This window comes from Jatropha curcas, chromosome 2, assembly GCF_041381405.1.
Source record: "Jatropha curcas cultivar XTBG-Jc1 chromosome 2, XTBG_Jcur_1.0, whole genome shotgun sequence".
NCBI lineage: Eukaryota > Viridiplantae > Streptophyta > Magnoliopsida > Malpighiales > Euphorbiaceae > Jatropha > Jatropha curcas.
In genome coordinates this window covers 3,211,941-3,226,747 of record NC_143152.1, presented here as the reverse complement: position 1 = coordinate 3,226,747, position 14,807 = coordinate 3,211,941, and the positions used below count along the sequence as shown (strand labels likewise).

General features: G+C 27.4%; 1 protein-coding gene across 3 annotated transcripts; it reads right to left on the bottom strand.

Annotated features, from left to right (window-relative positions):
* Window positions 1-2,684: 2,684 nt before the first annotated feature.
* OXS2 (CCCH-type zinc finger protein with ARM repeat domain-containing protein) lies at window positions 2,685-6,651 on the bottom strand. Of its 3 annotated transcripts, none has more exons than XM_012230722.4 (2): window positions 6,465-6,651; window positions 2,685-5,109 (listed from the first exon to the last, which is right to left on the bottom strand). In XM_012230722.4, the coding sequence occupies exon 2, from the start codon at window positions 5,084-5,086 to the stop codon at window positions 2,885-2,887; it is 2,202 nt and encodes a 733-aa protein (XP_012086112.1). In that variant the 5' UTR covers window positions 5,087-5,109; window positions 6,465-6,651; the 3' UTR covers window positions 2,685-2,884. The 3 variants fall into 3 exon arrangements, with proteins under 3 accessions (XP_012086112.1, XP_012086113.1, XP_020539387.1); XM_012230723.4 differs by lacking the exon at window positions 6,465-6,651 and adding an exon at window positions 6,243-6,382; XM_020683728.3 differs by lacking the exon at window positions 6,465-6,651 and adding an exon at window positions 6,358-6,380.
* Between the last annotated feature and the right edge of the window lie 8,156 nt (window positions 6,652-14,807).

Sequence of the window (14,807 nt, the reverse complement as noted above, 5' to 3'; positions counted from 1 at the left end):
TAAATTCCATTTAAGTCTACTTCTCACCTACATCCCTTAAAATTATAAATTTAGTAGCATAAGTTAAGTTATCCCTTAGCTAATAAACCAAACAATTTACAAAAAAAAAAAAAAATTATTAAATTTCATTATATATAAGTTTTATTCGTTTATTTCTAATTGATTTTCATCTATTTAAATTAATAAAAATAGTTATATTGTTGCATATAGTTATAAGGATTTTATTCTCTTCATGGACAATGAAATAGGTTGATACATTAAATTACACTAATGACTTCCCTCTTTGGATTTTTTTTCTAACCCGTATTAGCCAAACTACCCTCTAAGATGCCCACCAAACCAAACCTACAACCCCATAAGTAAATTTAAAAAGGAAAAAGTATATTACGATCTTTGTAGTTTAGGAAATACAATTAGTTCATCTCATTCTTTTTCAAAATATATCAATTTGTCTCTATATTTTGCTTCCATTATACTATTAGGTCATCTATCAATTTTTTGCATATTTACTGTTAAGTCAATAAGAAAATATAGAGATAAAAAAAGATATGCTAAAATATTATACAAAAAAATTACAATACGATCTCTATGGTTTGAAAAAAATAACTAATTCATCCCTATGTCTTTTAAAAATAAAAGTAGTGTTTTTGTTATTTCATAAAGTACTTACGGAGAAAATGTAAAAATTGGACGGAAAGACTTTATAATCTGTCAAAAATAAAATATAAAAATATTTTAATTTATTTTTAAAAAAATGAAAATAAACTAATTGTTTTTCGCGATCCACCGACTATCTTGCTCTACTTTTCCCATTTAAAAATGTACACGAATTACATAATATGTATGATGTTGGAACGATGACATTTTGTTCAACTACACCTCAATTTAAGGAGCTTGCCCATTTTACCAAAATTTAGGTAAAACAAAACTTACATGTGGCATCCATTAACTACTAACTACCTTAAACATTAAATAAATATTAAACTTAAAGATTAACAAATATTAAAATTAATTATTAATAGCGGATTGGATCAATAGAAGTAAGTAAAGTGCATTCTCATATCAAAATGTATATATAAAATTAAGAATTTAAAATCTAAATTCATCATTATTAAGAGTGCTTCATTTGAATACCACTCTCGGTCTGAAAGTAAAAAAAAAAAAATGTAAGAAAAAATAAAAAAATAAATTTAACTTTTCGCTCTCTCTCTCTCTCTCTGCTTTGGCATTGATTTTTATTTCAAACATCTTAATCAAACTTTAATTCTTTTTAACAACAAAACAAAATTAGTGATTATACAACTCATAAAATTCATTATCAAGACCTAAACTAGTCAACATCTTGTAGGAGTCATTTTAGCCACTTTGCTCAAAAGAAAAGCTTCTCATCTCTATCATCATTTCCATTTCTTGTTTCTTTGGTTTCTTTTTGCGTTTCTCATGCACTAGTTACTTTGCTGTTCTTGATTTTGAAAATTAAGAATACAAAAGAAAATTTTACTTCTCTCATTATCAATCCAGGCACCGAAAGGTCAAAGATGAGTCACCGTTAATCTTTTATCTTCCCTTTTTCTTTTAACTTTATGAAAATAACAAATAAAGAAATAATTACGGGTGGAAATTTTATTCGCCCCATCAGATATCCCATTCAAACGAATCCGATTTTATCTGTCCGCTCATTTCAATGGCAAATGCCTCGCAGGAGCTTGAGCACCATTCACCCCCAACTCTTTTTTTTTTTTTTTTTTTTTTCTTCTATATAAAATTCCATCTGCAACTGTAGACAAGTTAATTTTAACTAATCCAAGTTCAATTTATATTTTAAAAAGTACTTTCAGACGTTCGAACTCAGAGCTGGAGCTTAGCTTGTTTATTAAAGCGAACAAAAAATCAATTTAATTCATTAGATTTATCGAATGAACTTTTTTCATTCTATCTAAAAACCCCATCTGTTCCCATCCCAAAAGAAGCACTACAAAACAATCTCTCTTCTTGAACTAATAGAAAGGTTATCAAAGCTAGTCTTTCACGTGAGGGAATCCACAGCTTCTAAAGAAAGAAAAGCAAAAAAGAAAACAAATAACTCAGTCAACAGCTCATATGCTCAATAAAAAAGAAGAATCAGAATAAAAAGATAACATTTTTCTTTATCCATCAACATCTCATGTAGATATTCCACACAAATTCTCAAATCCCACTACTTGGATTTGGAACCCACAGACAGTTGAGGTTCCAAATTCCCAATTCCATTCCCACCATCCACTAACAAGAGATAAAGAGATTAGATGTGCATTACAAAAATAAAAGTGTAATAATAATAGCATAATCAAGATCAACTAACTTACATCTTTTGCTCAACTTTATTATATATCTCTAAATTAATGGCACCCACAATTCTCAAATCCAAATTAAATCACCTATCCCATTCCCATGTTCCATTTCCATATATATATATATATATATATAGTAGGATATAAGAACTGAACAGCCTTCAAGAAAATACTTTAATTGGTCTCATAGCTCTCTATTGATTTTTAAGGTCATACTGAATTTAAGATAAGACAGACACAGCTATTTAGTTATATTGCTCATCAGAAAGAGGCTTAAAAAAAATTGACAATAATAGAAATCTAAAATTTGAAAATATTGAATGCAAAAAAGTAAACCTACCTGGGTTTAATTTCTTTTGATTCTAACCCAGAAGTTTATCTCCCCTTTTTTCTTTTTTTTGACCTCTAAATTCTTCTGTAATAATAAAATGGTGAAAATGAATATTTTCCCTTTTTAAAGTGACCTTTCTCACTTCCCTTTCCTCTTTTGTTACTGTTACCTTCAACAACACTAAAATTATCTACCAAAATCTTGAAGACTCGGTAAAATGATTTCAATTTTGCTGAGCCACAAGCTTATGCTGATCAATCTGCAATTGCTCCATCCATGCCCCCACTGCATGGTCAACCGAATCGATTTGGGAGTTCATATTCATACCCCCGCTTGAAGAAGCAACAGTTGCATCACCAGTTGAGATAGGCTTGGTCAACTTTTCCTTCATCTCAGTTGGAGATTCCTTAACTAGTGATTGCACCCATGATAGATCAGGCTCCTCTCCATTACCAAGCTCAAATGAATTTGATCGACGAAGTTTACCAAAATCATCAGCACTCACTGTCCAATCTGCTTTCCCATTTGAGGAACCCCATTTTGACCAAGAATTTACAGGGGAGCCAACAATGGCAGTAGAGTTGGAGCCTAATTCCCGAGAACTGAGGCTACGAAACTGCTGCTGTTGCTTCTCGCGTTGAGAAAACATAGACACTTGAGAACTCATAGGTGAAATGGGTTCCATATTTCGAGGTGACATCCTTCCTGATGCAAACGAGGCCTGCATCAGAGGGTGATCAACATTCTTAGGAGAAAAATTTGTGTTGATCAGTGATAACATGCTGCTCTGCTGCTGGAACTGATTGAGAACTGTGGACTTGTGAGTTGGAGAAAAAACAGCTGCAGCCAATGCTTGATCAGCATAACGAGGAGAAGAGCTCTCCGCAGAAAAGAGATCATCAAGATTTGATGGGGTTAAGGTTTTCATACGACCAGAACGGTTCAAGGAGTTATTACTCAGAGATGGTTGAGTGATACTAGATAGCTCATTTAGTAGCTGCTGCTGCTGCTGCTGCAGATCAAAATCTTGCAGCAAACTGTAGTCCTCAGCAGGAATGTCTCTGGCATTAAGGGAAGATCTCAAGCGACTGGACTGAAGATTGCTTCCTGGGAGATGCAAGGCTGGGACATTTGGTTGGGGCCAAGCCATCGAAGAGTGTGACATCCCATTGGCTGACGGAGACATAGGCGGAGTGAATTGCGAAGGAGACATAACAGATACTGGAGAAGGAGAACCTGGCAAGAGGCTCATTGCTTGAGCAAAATCCACAGCATTAGCACCAGAAGTGCTAGAGCGAGGAGAAGGAACCGCAGAACCAGTGGATACATATAATGGACGGAGTTCCTCCACAGTGTGGGCGAAGAAGCAAACTCTCCTTGCACAACTTGTCCCATCTTTGCAAAGCCGGGTTCGATATTGAGCAGGATGAAGCCAGCACTCGAAGACTCCATGAGCATATTCGCACATATCTCCTCGTCTACAAGCCCCTTTCCGAAAATCAGGACATGGAACACAGCTGTAATGGAACTTCCTAGGATCTCTTCTTCGAGCATTTTCCCCTGGATGAACAAATGGGCACTCGGTCCAATCATGGGAGTAGGCACGGGAACAAGGCCTCACCTTGAACGAATACATTCGGAATTCATCAGTTGAATAGATACTGTTCTTGATATCTGGCAGAGATGGATCAATTGGATATTCTTTTTTCTCAGATGCAGAGGAAACAGGTGCATCATTTAATTTTGACTTTATTGGGGAATCTGATGTAGACAGTGGAGAACCATTTTCCACGGAAGGCGAAGGAGGTGGAGAAATTGAATTTGAGGACGCAGTGGAAATTCTCAGATTGTGATCAACGACAGAACCATCAGTGGCAAGAAGTTCTTTAAGAGTAAATTTCACACCTTGGAGGTTTGGTGGAACAACAATAACATCAATTGGACAATTACCATTAGCATCTACCAACTTAGGATCAGCACCTGCTGCTAAAAGCAGTTTCACAGCATCAATAACATTCACTGCTCCGCCTGAAGCAGCACAATGAAGGGCAGTGCTATTATCTAGGCCACAAGAGAAATTGACATCAGCATCTGATACAGAAAGAACAAGCTTTATAACACCAATGCTACCATAAGTTGCAGCAACCATCAATGGGGTTCGATGTTGATTAACCATCTGCTTAGAGCCCTTTTGACGACCATACCATAGTCCAACCTCATCAACACACAAAGGATCGCGCTCAATCCATCGCTTAAAGCCCTCAACATCATTGTTAGCTGCAAGCTCAAGCAAGCTTGCAAAAGTATCTTCAGTCTCAACAGTTAAGTGATTCATGTCTATATTGGCTTGTCTACTTTCTTCAAAGGAAATCAGAGGCAGTGTCGGAGTCAGTGAGGGCTTCAACCGCTCCGATCCACAGCACATACTTTCATTTGTCAAAAGAACAACTGAAATTGAAGCAGATAAATAAAATTATACAATATTATCACATAATCAGCTCAACACACACCAAATATTAATAAGAATAAAAACTAAAAAACGTTTTGGTAGACCAACTAAGTAAATAACCCAAAAATAAACAAGAGACCAATTTCTTTCCCACTGATCCATAAAAACAAAACAAATTGTAATTGCGACTGCAAAAAAAGTGCAGAAAATAGAATAACAGGCCCTTGATGTATAAGAATCTAAAGTGGGTAATGATGAAGAATATCAATTTCAAGATTAGGATCAAACCACCATATAGAGAAGTGCCTTTTCTAGGTTTACATAGGATCCACACAATATCAAAAGGCACTAAATGACACAACAAATAAGCAAATCAAGCTCCAGGCAAATAGTTTGACAAAAACCCAGAAAAGGGTTTTTTTTTATTATTATTTTCCTTAGATTCTCTAAGCAGGTTTAGACTCGCTTTAGATTTTGCCTACAAAGATGTTGCAAAACAAAATCCTTAAAATAGCTGACTTTCAATAGTAGTTACTATAACTTTAAGAACCAAAAAGGGTATAACCCACCATGATTACTTGCAGGTTGTAATTTCTTTTTCAAGAATAAAAAACCAAGAACTCAATGAAACAGAAACAAAAATTTAAAAATAAATTGAAAAGATTGAATTTCTTGGTAGTTTACATAAGAAATCAAAATACCAACAATGAAATTAAAAAAAAAAAATGCGATCTTTCCTTTTGTTCATGCTCACTTCCATCACTTCTATCGGCAACTAAACACATTTTTTTAAAGAATCATCTCAAAAAATATCAATACTCATAGTTGAAAGAAACCCAGAAATCAAAATCAAAACAAAAACAAAGATCCAAAGATCCAGATTGAGCAATTGGGAAACACACATACACATGTAACTACAAACAATAGAAACAGTAGAGGAAAAGCATCATTCAAACCAATAATCTTAATATTCTAAAAAACAAAAACCAATAATCTTAGCAACAATTGAAGTAAAAAACAAAAATAAATAAATAAAATAACCAGATCGACTAGTAAAAGATCCAGTTCTGCAGGCAAAATCCTCACCAATTTTTAGTCCAAAAAAAAAACAAAATACAAAAAAGAGACCCACCCGTGACAAAGATCTTCCTTCATTGTGATCAAACACTCATTATATCCAAACAACAAAGATTAATGCATATATATTTAAACAAGGCAGTTATATATATAGAGAGAGAGATACATACACATAAATATAAATAAAGAGAGGAAGTAGACAAGTACGTGATAAAAAAGTACAGGAAAAAAAAAGAAGAAGCAAACAATACTTTTTAAGGTTGCAAGAGAATCTTACCGCTTCACTTACTTCCAGCTAGAAAGTTAAAGACAAAATTTTTACATATCTAAGACTAAAATGGTCTAATGAATTAAACCTCCTCCCCTTCTTAATAAAAATTTTCCCGAGAAAATATGAAAGAGAAAGAAAAAGGAAGAGTCTTTGAGAGTGTAAGAGAAAGAGAGAGGAAAAGCTTCTTCCATCCCCAATTCCTATGCTTTCTGCTTTCTTCTTTTATGTAAAAATACAAAATGAAAAATAAAAGAATAGGAAAAGTTTTTTTTTTTTTTTAAATTGTTGGGTTTTGAAAAAATCGCCTATCCAATAGAAGAAAAAAAAGAAATTTTAAATTAAAATTAAAAAAATAAGGCAATGAGTATGGGGTTTGAATATTCTATTGCTGTACTTGTTTACTTCTTTAACCAAACAATGATTTTCCGCCACGTCATCGTTATCTCTGACAGATTCACCGACTTCTGCTAATTTTCGTGGGTAAATTTGTCATTTTGAAATCAGCCACTGACATAATGGACTGACATGGCAAAATTTCATTGGTTATGTTGTGAATAAGTAGAGTACAACTTGATAATGAAGCTAAATTCCTTTTTGTAATAATTTAACCATTCGTCTACTACAGTCAAATTTTTATGGAAATTCAACCTAAATTCACCCCACATGAAAGTTAATTTTCAAAGGTAATAATCAGCTGTATCTCGCTTCTTCAGACAAAAAAATAATTTTAAATTATAATTTCAAACACCAAAGTAATAAAATTATGATTTATAAAAATAAATTATATGTAGATAAATTAATGAATATTTATCTAATATTCATGGGTATATTAACCTAAATCATTTCATAATTATTTATTTATTTATTTATAATATATTTAATATAAAAATATAATTAAATTGAAAATAGTATGAACTTTGAGTTATTATAAATATTTCTTTTTTTTATGCTCAACTTCAATATATTTTTATATATTCTCAAACGTTTATGTCACAATTTAATTATTTTTGAAAGTATCTATTTACTACAAATATATTTAGGGGCTAAATTTTTAATGGATTTTTTTTTCTTAAAATTTAATGGTTTGCCGTTGAGTTACACGAGATAACTTCGTTCATATTTTTGTTTGTTGAGTATATATTTTAACTTTAAATTTTGCCGAAAAAATTTTGTGACATTATAAATTTTAAAATCACATTGTATCACCTTAAACTTCACTTTCTGTAAGAATATTATACCTCCTTATACTAAAAATAACAATCTTTAATATTTTTTATCTATATATATAAAATATTGATTTGATATATGGTTAATTTAATTTTTAAAACAATAATTTTTATATTTTTCATTATATAAATTTAACTGATCTAATTTTACAATTGAGGTATTTAATTAATCAAATAAAATATTTAATTATATTCAATTTGTAAATTTAAGTGTTGAATGAGTGAAAATAACCTCTATTCAACTTTCTAATCCTTCAGCGAATTTCATCAAGCTAGCTCCAAACTCGAACTCCTCTCGGAAAAAGGATCTATACCTCATATAAAACTTCTACATAAGAAATGAAATACTTTAACCAATAAAATATAAAAATCTTCAAAATAATGAGAAATACTTTCATATAGGGTTGAATAGAATTTAGGTAAGACTGAAAAATCGAATTGAACATATCTATTTTGATTTATTTTGTCCTAACATTGGTATAAAATTTATAGATAACCGATTTCAGTCCTATATATAGATAACCGAATTAAATTTTGATGCCTAATATAAATCGTTCATTTGGAAATAATGAACTAATTTCCACGATATTACTATATATATTTTAGCCGCATGGGAAATCACCGTTCACATAACAATGATTTTTCCCACTTAGCTCTTTAATAATTTATTAAATACAATTTTATTTCATTTTTTTAATCCTTTTATTATTCTTTAACTAAATTCTTACCACAATGGTATTTACCCACTTAATTTTTTTTATATTTATTTAATTATATTCCTATCCAATATTATTTTTTCACTTAATCATTTTATTATTCTTTAATTACATTATTGCCATAACTTAAATGATTATTTATTTAAAATTTTTCAATTGATTTTTTAATTTATATAAGTATAACTTAATTTGAGTTTTGCATTGCATTTGTTTAATGCATATTTATAAATAATTTGAATAATTAATTTTATAATATATAAAATTGATTATTGATGTACCATTGATTTATATAAAAAATTATTTATGCTTCACTTTTTTCGTTAATTTGGTTTATTTCCATATCTTTTCATGTATTCTTTTATAATATCGAAATCATTAGATTTAAAAATTCTGGTGGTTCACACATACACACACACATATATATATTACTATTAACATCAGGTGCTATCAATACGTGCATTTATATTGAACAATTATCCATCAAATATTAATTATTAAGTGTTGATAATAATTTTTTTAAGGCAAATTAAATATTAATATTATAAACTTATATAGAGCTCTACTAATACCATTTTTAAAATAATCTTTATTTATTCTTTTATTAGTTCAATCAATAAAATAATAATATTTGATATCTTATTTAAACCCAAGAACAATAATATTTATATAAATTTTATATTTTTATGATTTTTTATTTTAAATTGAATCAAATTAAAATTTTAAAGATAAAATACTAATGAAAATTATTTTTAATTTTATTTATACAAAATGCTCATGTTCATTTTGAGGAATATTATATATTTAATAGATTCACCTTAAAAGACTAATTTTATATATATTCACATTAAAAAATTATAAATTGATAAAATACTAATTTTTCCTCAAAATAACTAATAAAATTATAATGAGTAAATTACTTAAAGATGATAGATACAACACTAATTTTGACCTTTAGATGTATATATCAGTATAAAAAAATAAATAAAGTTTCTTATTGTCTATAGTATTTCATGTATTTATTTTTAAACTAGTTATGAATATAAATTGTATTTGATGATTATTTTAAATAATAAATTAATGATGAAATTAATTTGATCAATAATTTTATTAATTATTATTTTTATTTAAAAAATTTAAAATTATTATAGGTTGACAATAAAATTATAATTTTAAAAAATTTATAATGAAGTTGTGCCAACTAAGACAAAAATGAACATATTTATATTTGTATGATAATAAATATTTTGACAAAAATCTACTAGAAGTAGCATTATCAAACTGTATAAATACTATAATGATTTTATTATAAAAACTAGAATTATTATATACTAGAACATGTTAATGTCAATATAGGATTCGTAATATTGTCTACAAGTTAAATTATTATATACTAAGTCAACAAATATGAAGTATTGTTTTTATTATAAAAACTAGGATAAAGAGTTGTAAGAATTATTGTTTTTGAATATAAGAGAAAATAAAATTATTTTTCTTTCACTATATATTGTTATAGCTTTTTTTATTTTTCCTCATATTTTTTAGATAAAATTTTCATTTATACACTTTTATATATATATATATATATATATATATATATAAAATAACATTCTTTTAAATTTAAAAATGATTAAATGTTTACAAAAAATGAATTTAAAATTGTTTCTTATAAAATCACGTGAACAAAGTAACAAAATAGAGTGTTAATTTCATCTTTTACTTACATTACATTATAATTAAAATAAGAGAATTAATGATAGGTGCTAGTTATAAATTAATTAAGAAAATTTTATTTAATTAAAATTAATTAAAAACCGTTTCTTATGAAACAACATTAATTCATTATATTCAAAAAAAAAAAAAAGTTAACACATTATTACTTCTTACAGAACACGTCAGCACAGTAAAATAAAATTGTTAATTTCATCTCCAATTGAATTAAAATATAATTCAATTAAGAGAGTTAAATGATATTACTTTCTATTGTTTAACGATAAAGTCTTAATTAATTATAATATTCTGTAATATAATATCTACTCTAACGTTTAGAGTTTGAAACATTGTTTTATGAAACTTTATCTCCATTAATATTTAAAGTTTGAAATATTTTTTTTTAAAATAAAAAAATGTGTTCCATTGTTAATAATAAAAATATATTTTAATAATATTAACAATATTTTATCAATTGGTGACTAATTTTATTATCAAAAGTCATTTTTTTAAAACTGTTTTTGTTGTAAAGAAAAATAGTGAATAACAAATTAAATCTAATTTTTCAAATACTAATTAAATTCTAAAAAACTTCAAATGAAAAATTGCAGCTAGAAACACTAACTCTATTTTTCTTTTCTTTTTTTTTTTTAAAAAAAAAAAAAAACTTTCGTTCTTCAATTTTCTAAATATAAATGGGCCCTAACCCTTTAACAATTAGCCATTATACCCCCAACAACTAATGTTCAATCAGAGAGTTCCTAAGTCAAGCGCAGTGGTGGAAGTCTAATTTATTTTATTTAATTAATTTGTACAATCTTTTTTCCAACAGAAAAATTGGACAAAAATATAATATATTTATAAGTTTTTGGATAAATAAAATTTCTGTTTTACTAAAAAATGAAAAATAATAATAGTTAAGAAACTTTTAAATGATAATAAACAATTTGATATGCCTATGAGAAACGAGTAGGTACAAAATATAGACAAATTGTTTTTCCTTGTCCTATAAAAATAGAATTATCTTCATAAACTAAATTCTATTTCTATTTTTTTATTATTTTCAATTGAAATAAAGTCGAAATATGATAACAGAGCCAATCTCAAGCGGCGCAGTGCAGACGTGTTTTTTAATAGTAACCGAGAACCGATTCGGCAGGTGGAAAAGTCGGAGAAAGACGACTGGTTAGGTGAGGAGAGACAAGAAGTTAGCCAGGAAAAGCAGGTGACGAGCGGGTCGTGCACGAGGAGTGGAATAAACTGGAATTTAATATCGTACTAGGGTCCGCCAATAAAGTGGAGGTATTAAAACGCTCTTGATTTTACAAGTGTACGATAGCGGACTTGAAAGTTCTAATAAACTCCAGTTAAATTTTTAGTCAAATACCGACGGGAAATTAAACGTGAAACACCAAAAATAATGGCGGAGTCCTTTTTCAAAATACTTCAGTATTTATGTAAAATAATTATAAGAAAATGTAAAATAATTAACAGTTTTGCTTGATGCTGGCTTCTTTAAGAAGATTTTTGTATGATTTTATTAATAAATTGATTATAGTCTAAATAATATTTTTTATAAGAAATTAAGGTTTTTAACCTATTTTAGCATTGAACGTGAGAATTATAAATCACAAGGTTGAGTTAAATTGTATTTTACAAATAATTATGTATACACATCTGATATTAAAACAAAATCATTGTATTTATACACATGTTTAGTTGAACAATTAAATTATATATATTCTTAATAATAAAACCTTAAATGTGTAAATTTTAGTGATTAACGTTCATATTCACTATAAAATAAAATGTGAAATCTCAATTATATTCCCTATCCATTGTTCACTAAAAAAAATAATAAAATAAGAAATTATTTCAAATATAAAATTACACGAGGTATAACTATCCTGGAAATTTTAATTTTAATTATATCACAAGTGTAAATAAACTATTGAATTATTCTTTATAATTACTATTTTTCTTCTACTCATTATCCTACTAAAACAAATTTCTTTTTGAAATTTCAAGAGAATGTTAAAAATGTACATTCAATCCTTTTTCCACAATAGGAACACTTTATCAGCCGCCTCAATTGACTTGAAAATCAGTGTGTTTTATCACTTATTAAAATAACGAGCATTGGTAGGAATGAGATGGTTGAGACTCTTTGTTCACCGATAAAAGTTTTGAATTCGAGCTTTAAACATAGAAATTGACACGCTGCGGGTGTCACACACTATATAGGCAAGGTCTTATACGATCAACAAGGTGTTGGTTACAGTATAATTTCAAAATATGAAAATACAAGTTCAATACTCTGGAAAAACAAGTTATTGAGAGGGTCAAAAAAATATTGGTCCTCAAATTATAATTAAATTACTTCCTCTTTACTTTGATAGTAATAAATAAGCATTTTATTTAATTTCATCTTAAGTGCTCGCTTAGAATTTTGAGAGCATATTAATAATTTTTTTTTTCTAATTTTACCCATATTTACTAGATGTAATTTATTTTTCTGTTTTTTTTATCGTTACTTTAATTATAATTAAATTAAAATTTTGACTATACACATAACTAAAAGTTTTTCATTATATTAAGGCAGAAAAAAAATGGATGATCTATTCAAATGATAGCGTTTTAATATGAGTTAAAATTAGCTTTGGTTCTGTAGTAAAATTAAATGAGAATTTTAATATTTTACAATGGACAATTTAGATATTTCATTATGTATTTTTAGAAAATCAATATTGTTCTAATCATTTTCTTAATTCTTGTGAAAATATGAAATGTTACTATTAAAGTGGAATGAGGGAGTAATGTATTAAGGATATTTACTTTCAAAAAATAAGTATAAGGTTTTTAACTATTAACTAACCCGAATGGAGTAACTCAGTGGAAAAGAGCACTTGCAGAGTTGATCACCATGACTTATATTATGTTTTTGATAATCTTTAATGCAAATTCTCTTGGGCCAATCCTTTGGTCTTTAAAGCGAAAGAATAAGGATTAATTAGATTTATTTCGGACCATTAAATGAATATGGCCTCAATACGTCGTGTAAGTAAAAAAAATTAATTTTATATTGTAGTATTAAATATAAGATTCTTAATTTAAGTATTAACAATATTATAATTTAAAAATTTTATAATTAGTTTTTTAAAATAGAGATTATTACGTGTTAATACGAAAATAATTTAAAAATTAATTTATTTAAAAAGAATATGGAAAAGAAAGAGCCAGCAACCGTTGGATTTGATGACTAGATGAAAGTTCTGATCGGTATATGTGTTTACTGTTTCTACTTTCTGCTGTGGAGTTGGATAAAATGACAAATATACCTTGGCGTAGGGTAGGGTCCTATGTCCACATATCCTCACAGTGTCCCTTTCTCTCTCTATATCAATGTCCTAGGTATACGTCAGGTGTCTTGTTGTGTCAGTAGGGTGCATAGCATCCAGGCCAAGTTATTACTTACCAGGCCACATAAATAGGAAATACATAGATTTAATTTTGTATTTTAGCTAAAAAATTTGTGGCTCTCTAAATTTTATATAAAAATCTATTTTTTTTAATTATAAATTTTAGGAATATTATAAATTTTTTCTTCACATTAATAATAATATTATTTATTTTTTAATTTTTATATGTAAAATATTAACTTAAATGTATGATTATTGTAATTTTGAAAATAATAATTTTTGATATTTTTGACTGTTCAATTGAGTATCTTCAACTATCCAATTAATTATTTGATCGATAAAATTTTACAAGATAAAATATTAAAAAATATTATAAATTAGAATATTTGATAGGTACAATTTTATAAATTCAAGTATTAAATTGATCAACATAAAAAATTTAGAATATCACAAAATTTTTAGATAGAGCACGTGAATAAATTTATGTAGTTAACCAATATAAAATGTGAATTTTATACCCATATTTATTTAATTCTTTGTTAAAAATGTTTTGCATATATAGTAATTTTTAACTAATTTTTTTCACTTTTTAGATATATTGCTTTTTTTTGGTAGAAAAATTGGTCTAATTAAATTAAATTTTCATATTAAATTACTAAAAGAGTTATAAAAATTAAAAGATGATTGGGTTTTTTTTTTTACCTATATTCGACTTTCTCATTGTAAGAAAATAAATTTATTTGGGTTAGTGGAATATTATGTTTATTAGCAAAAGTGTACTAGATGTAACAATGGTCATATTTCTCATATTGGAATTTACTTTTTGAACATTGTGATTACAAGGACTTGTATAATTTTATTTTTAATTTAAATCATATTAGAATTATTCAACTAAATTATAAAAATTATTATACGTTATAATGACATATATTTTTTTAAAAATAGTGAATAATATATGAAATCAATATATTTAATATAGAAAAGGTGTAAATAAATTAATATAAATGATAAATCAAGAATTTTTATTATTAATAATAATTTATTTTTTAATGACATTTAAAAAAGAAAATAAATTTTAATGGTAGGCCTCCACATTTTTTTCAATCGAGTGACATTTCATGCTTGATGATTTTGACATATTCCAAAAAAAAAAAATTTAAAGTAATCACTAAAAAAAAGTAAAAGATCTTGAGAAGAAAATAATCCCACATGGGAAGATTATGACAAAAAGGTATTTAGATTGCTCTTACATCATGATCCTCATCTAACATCGTTAATTGC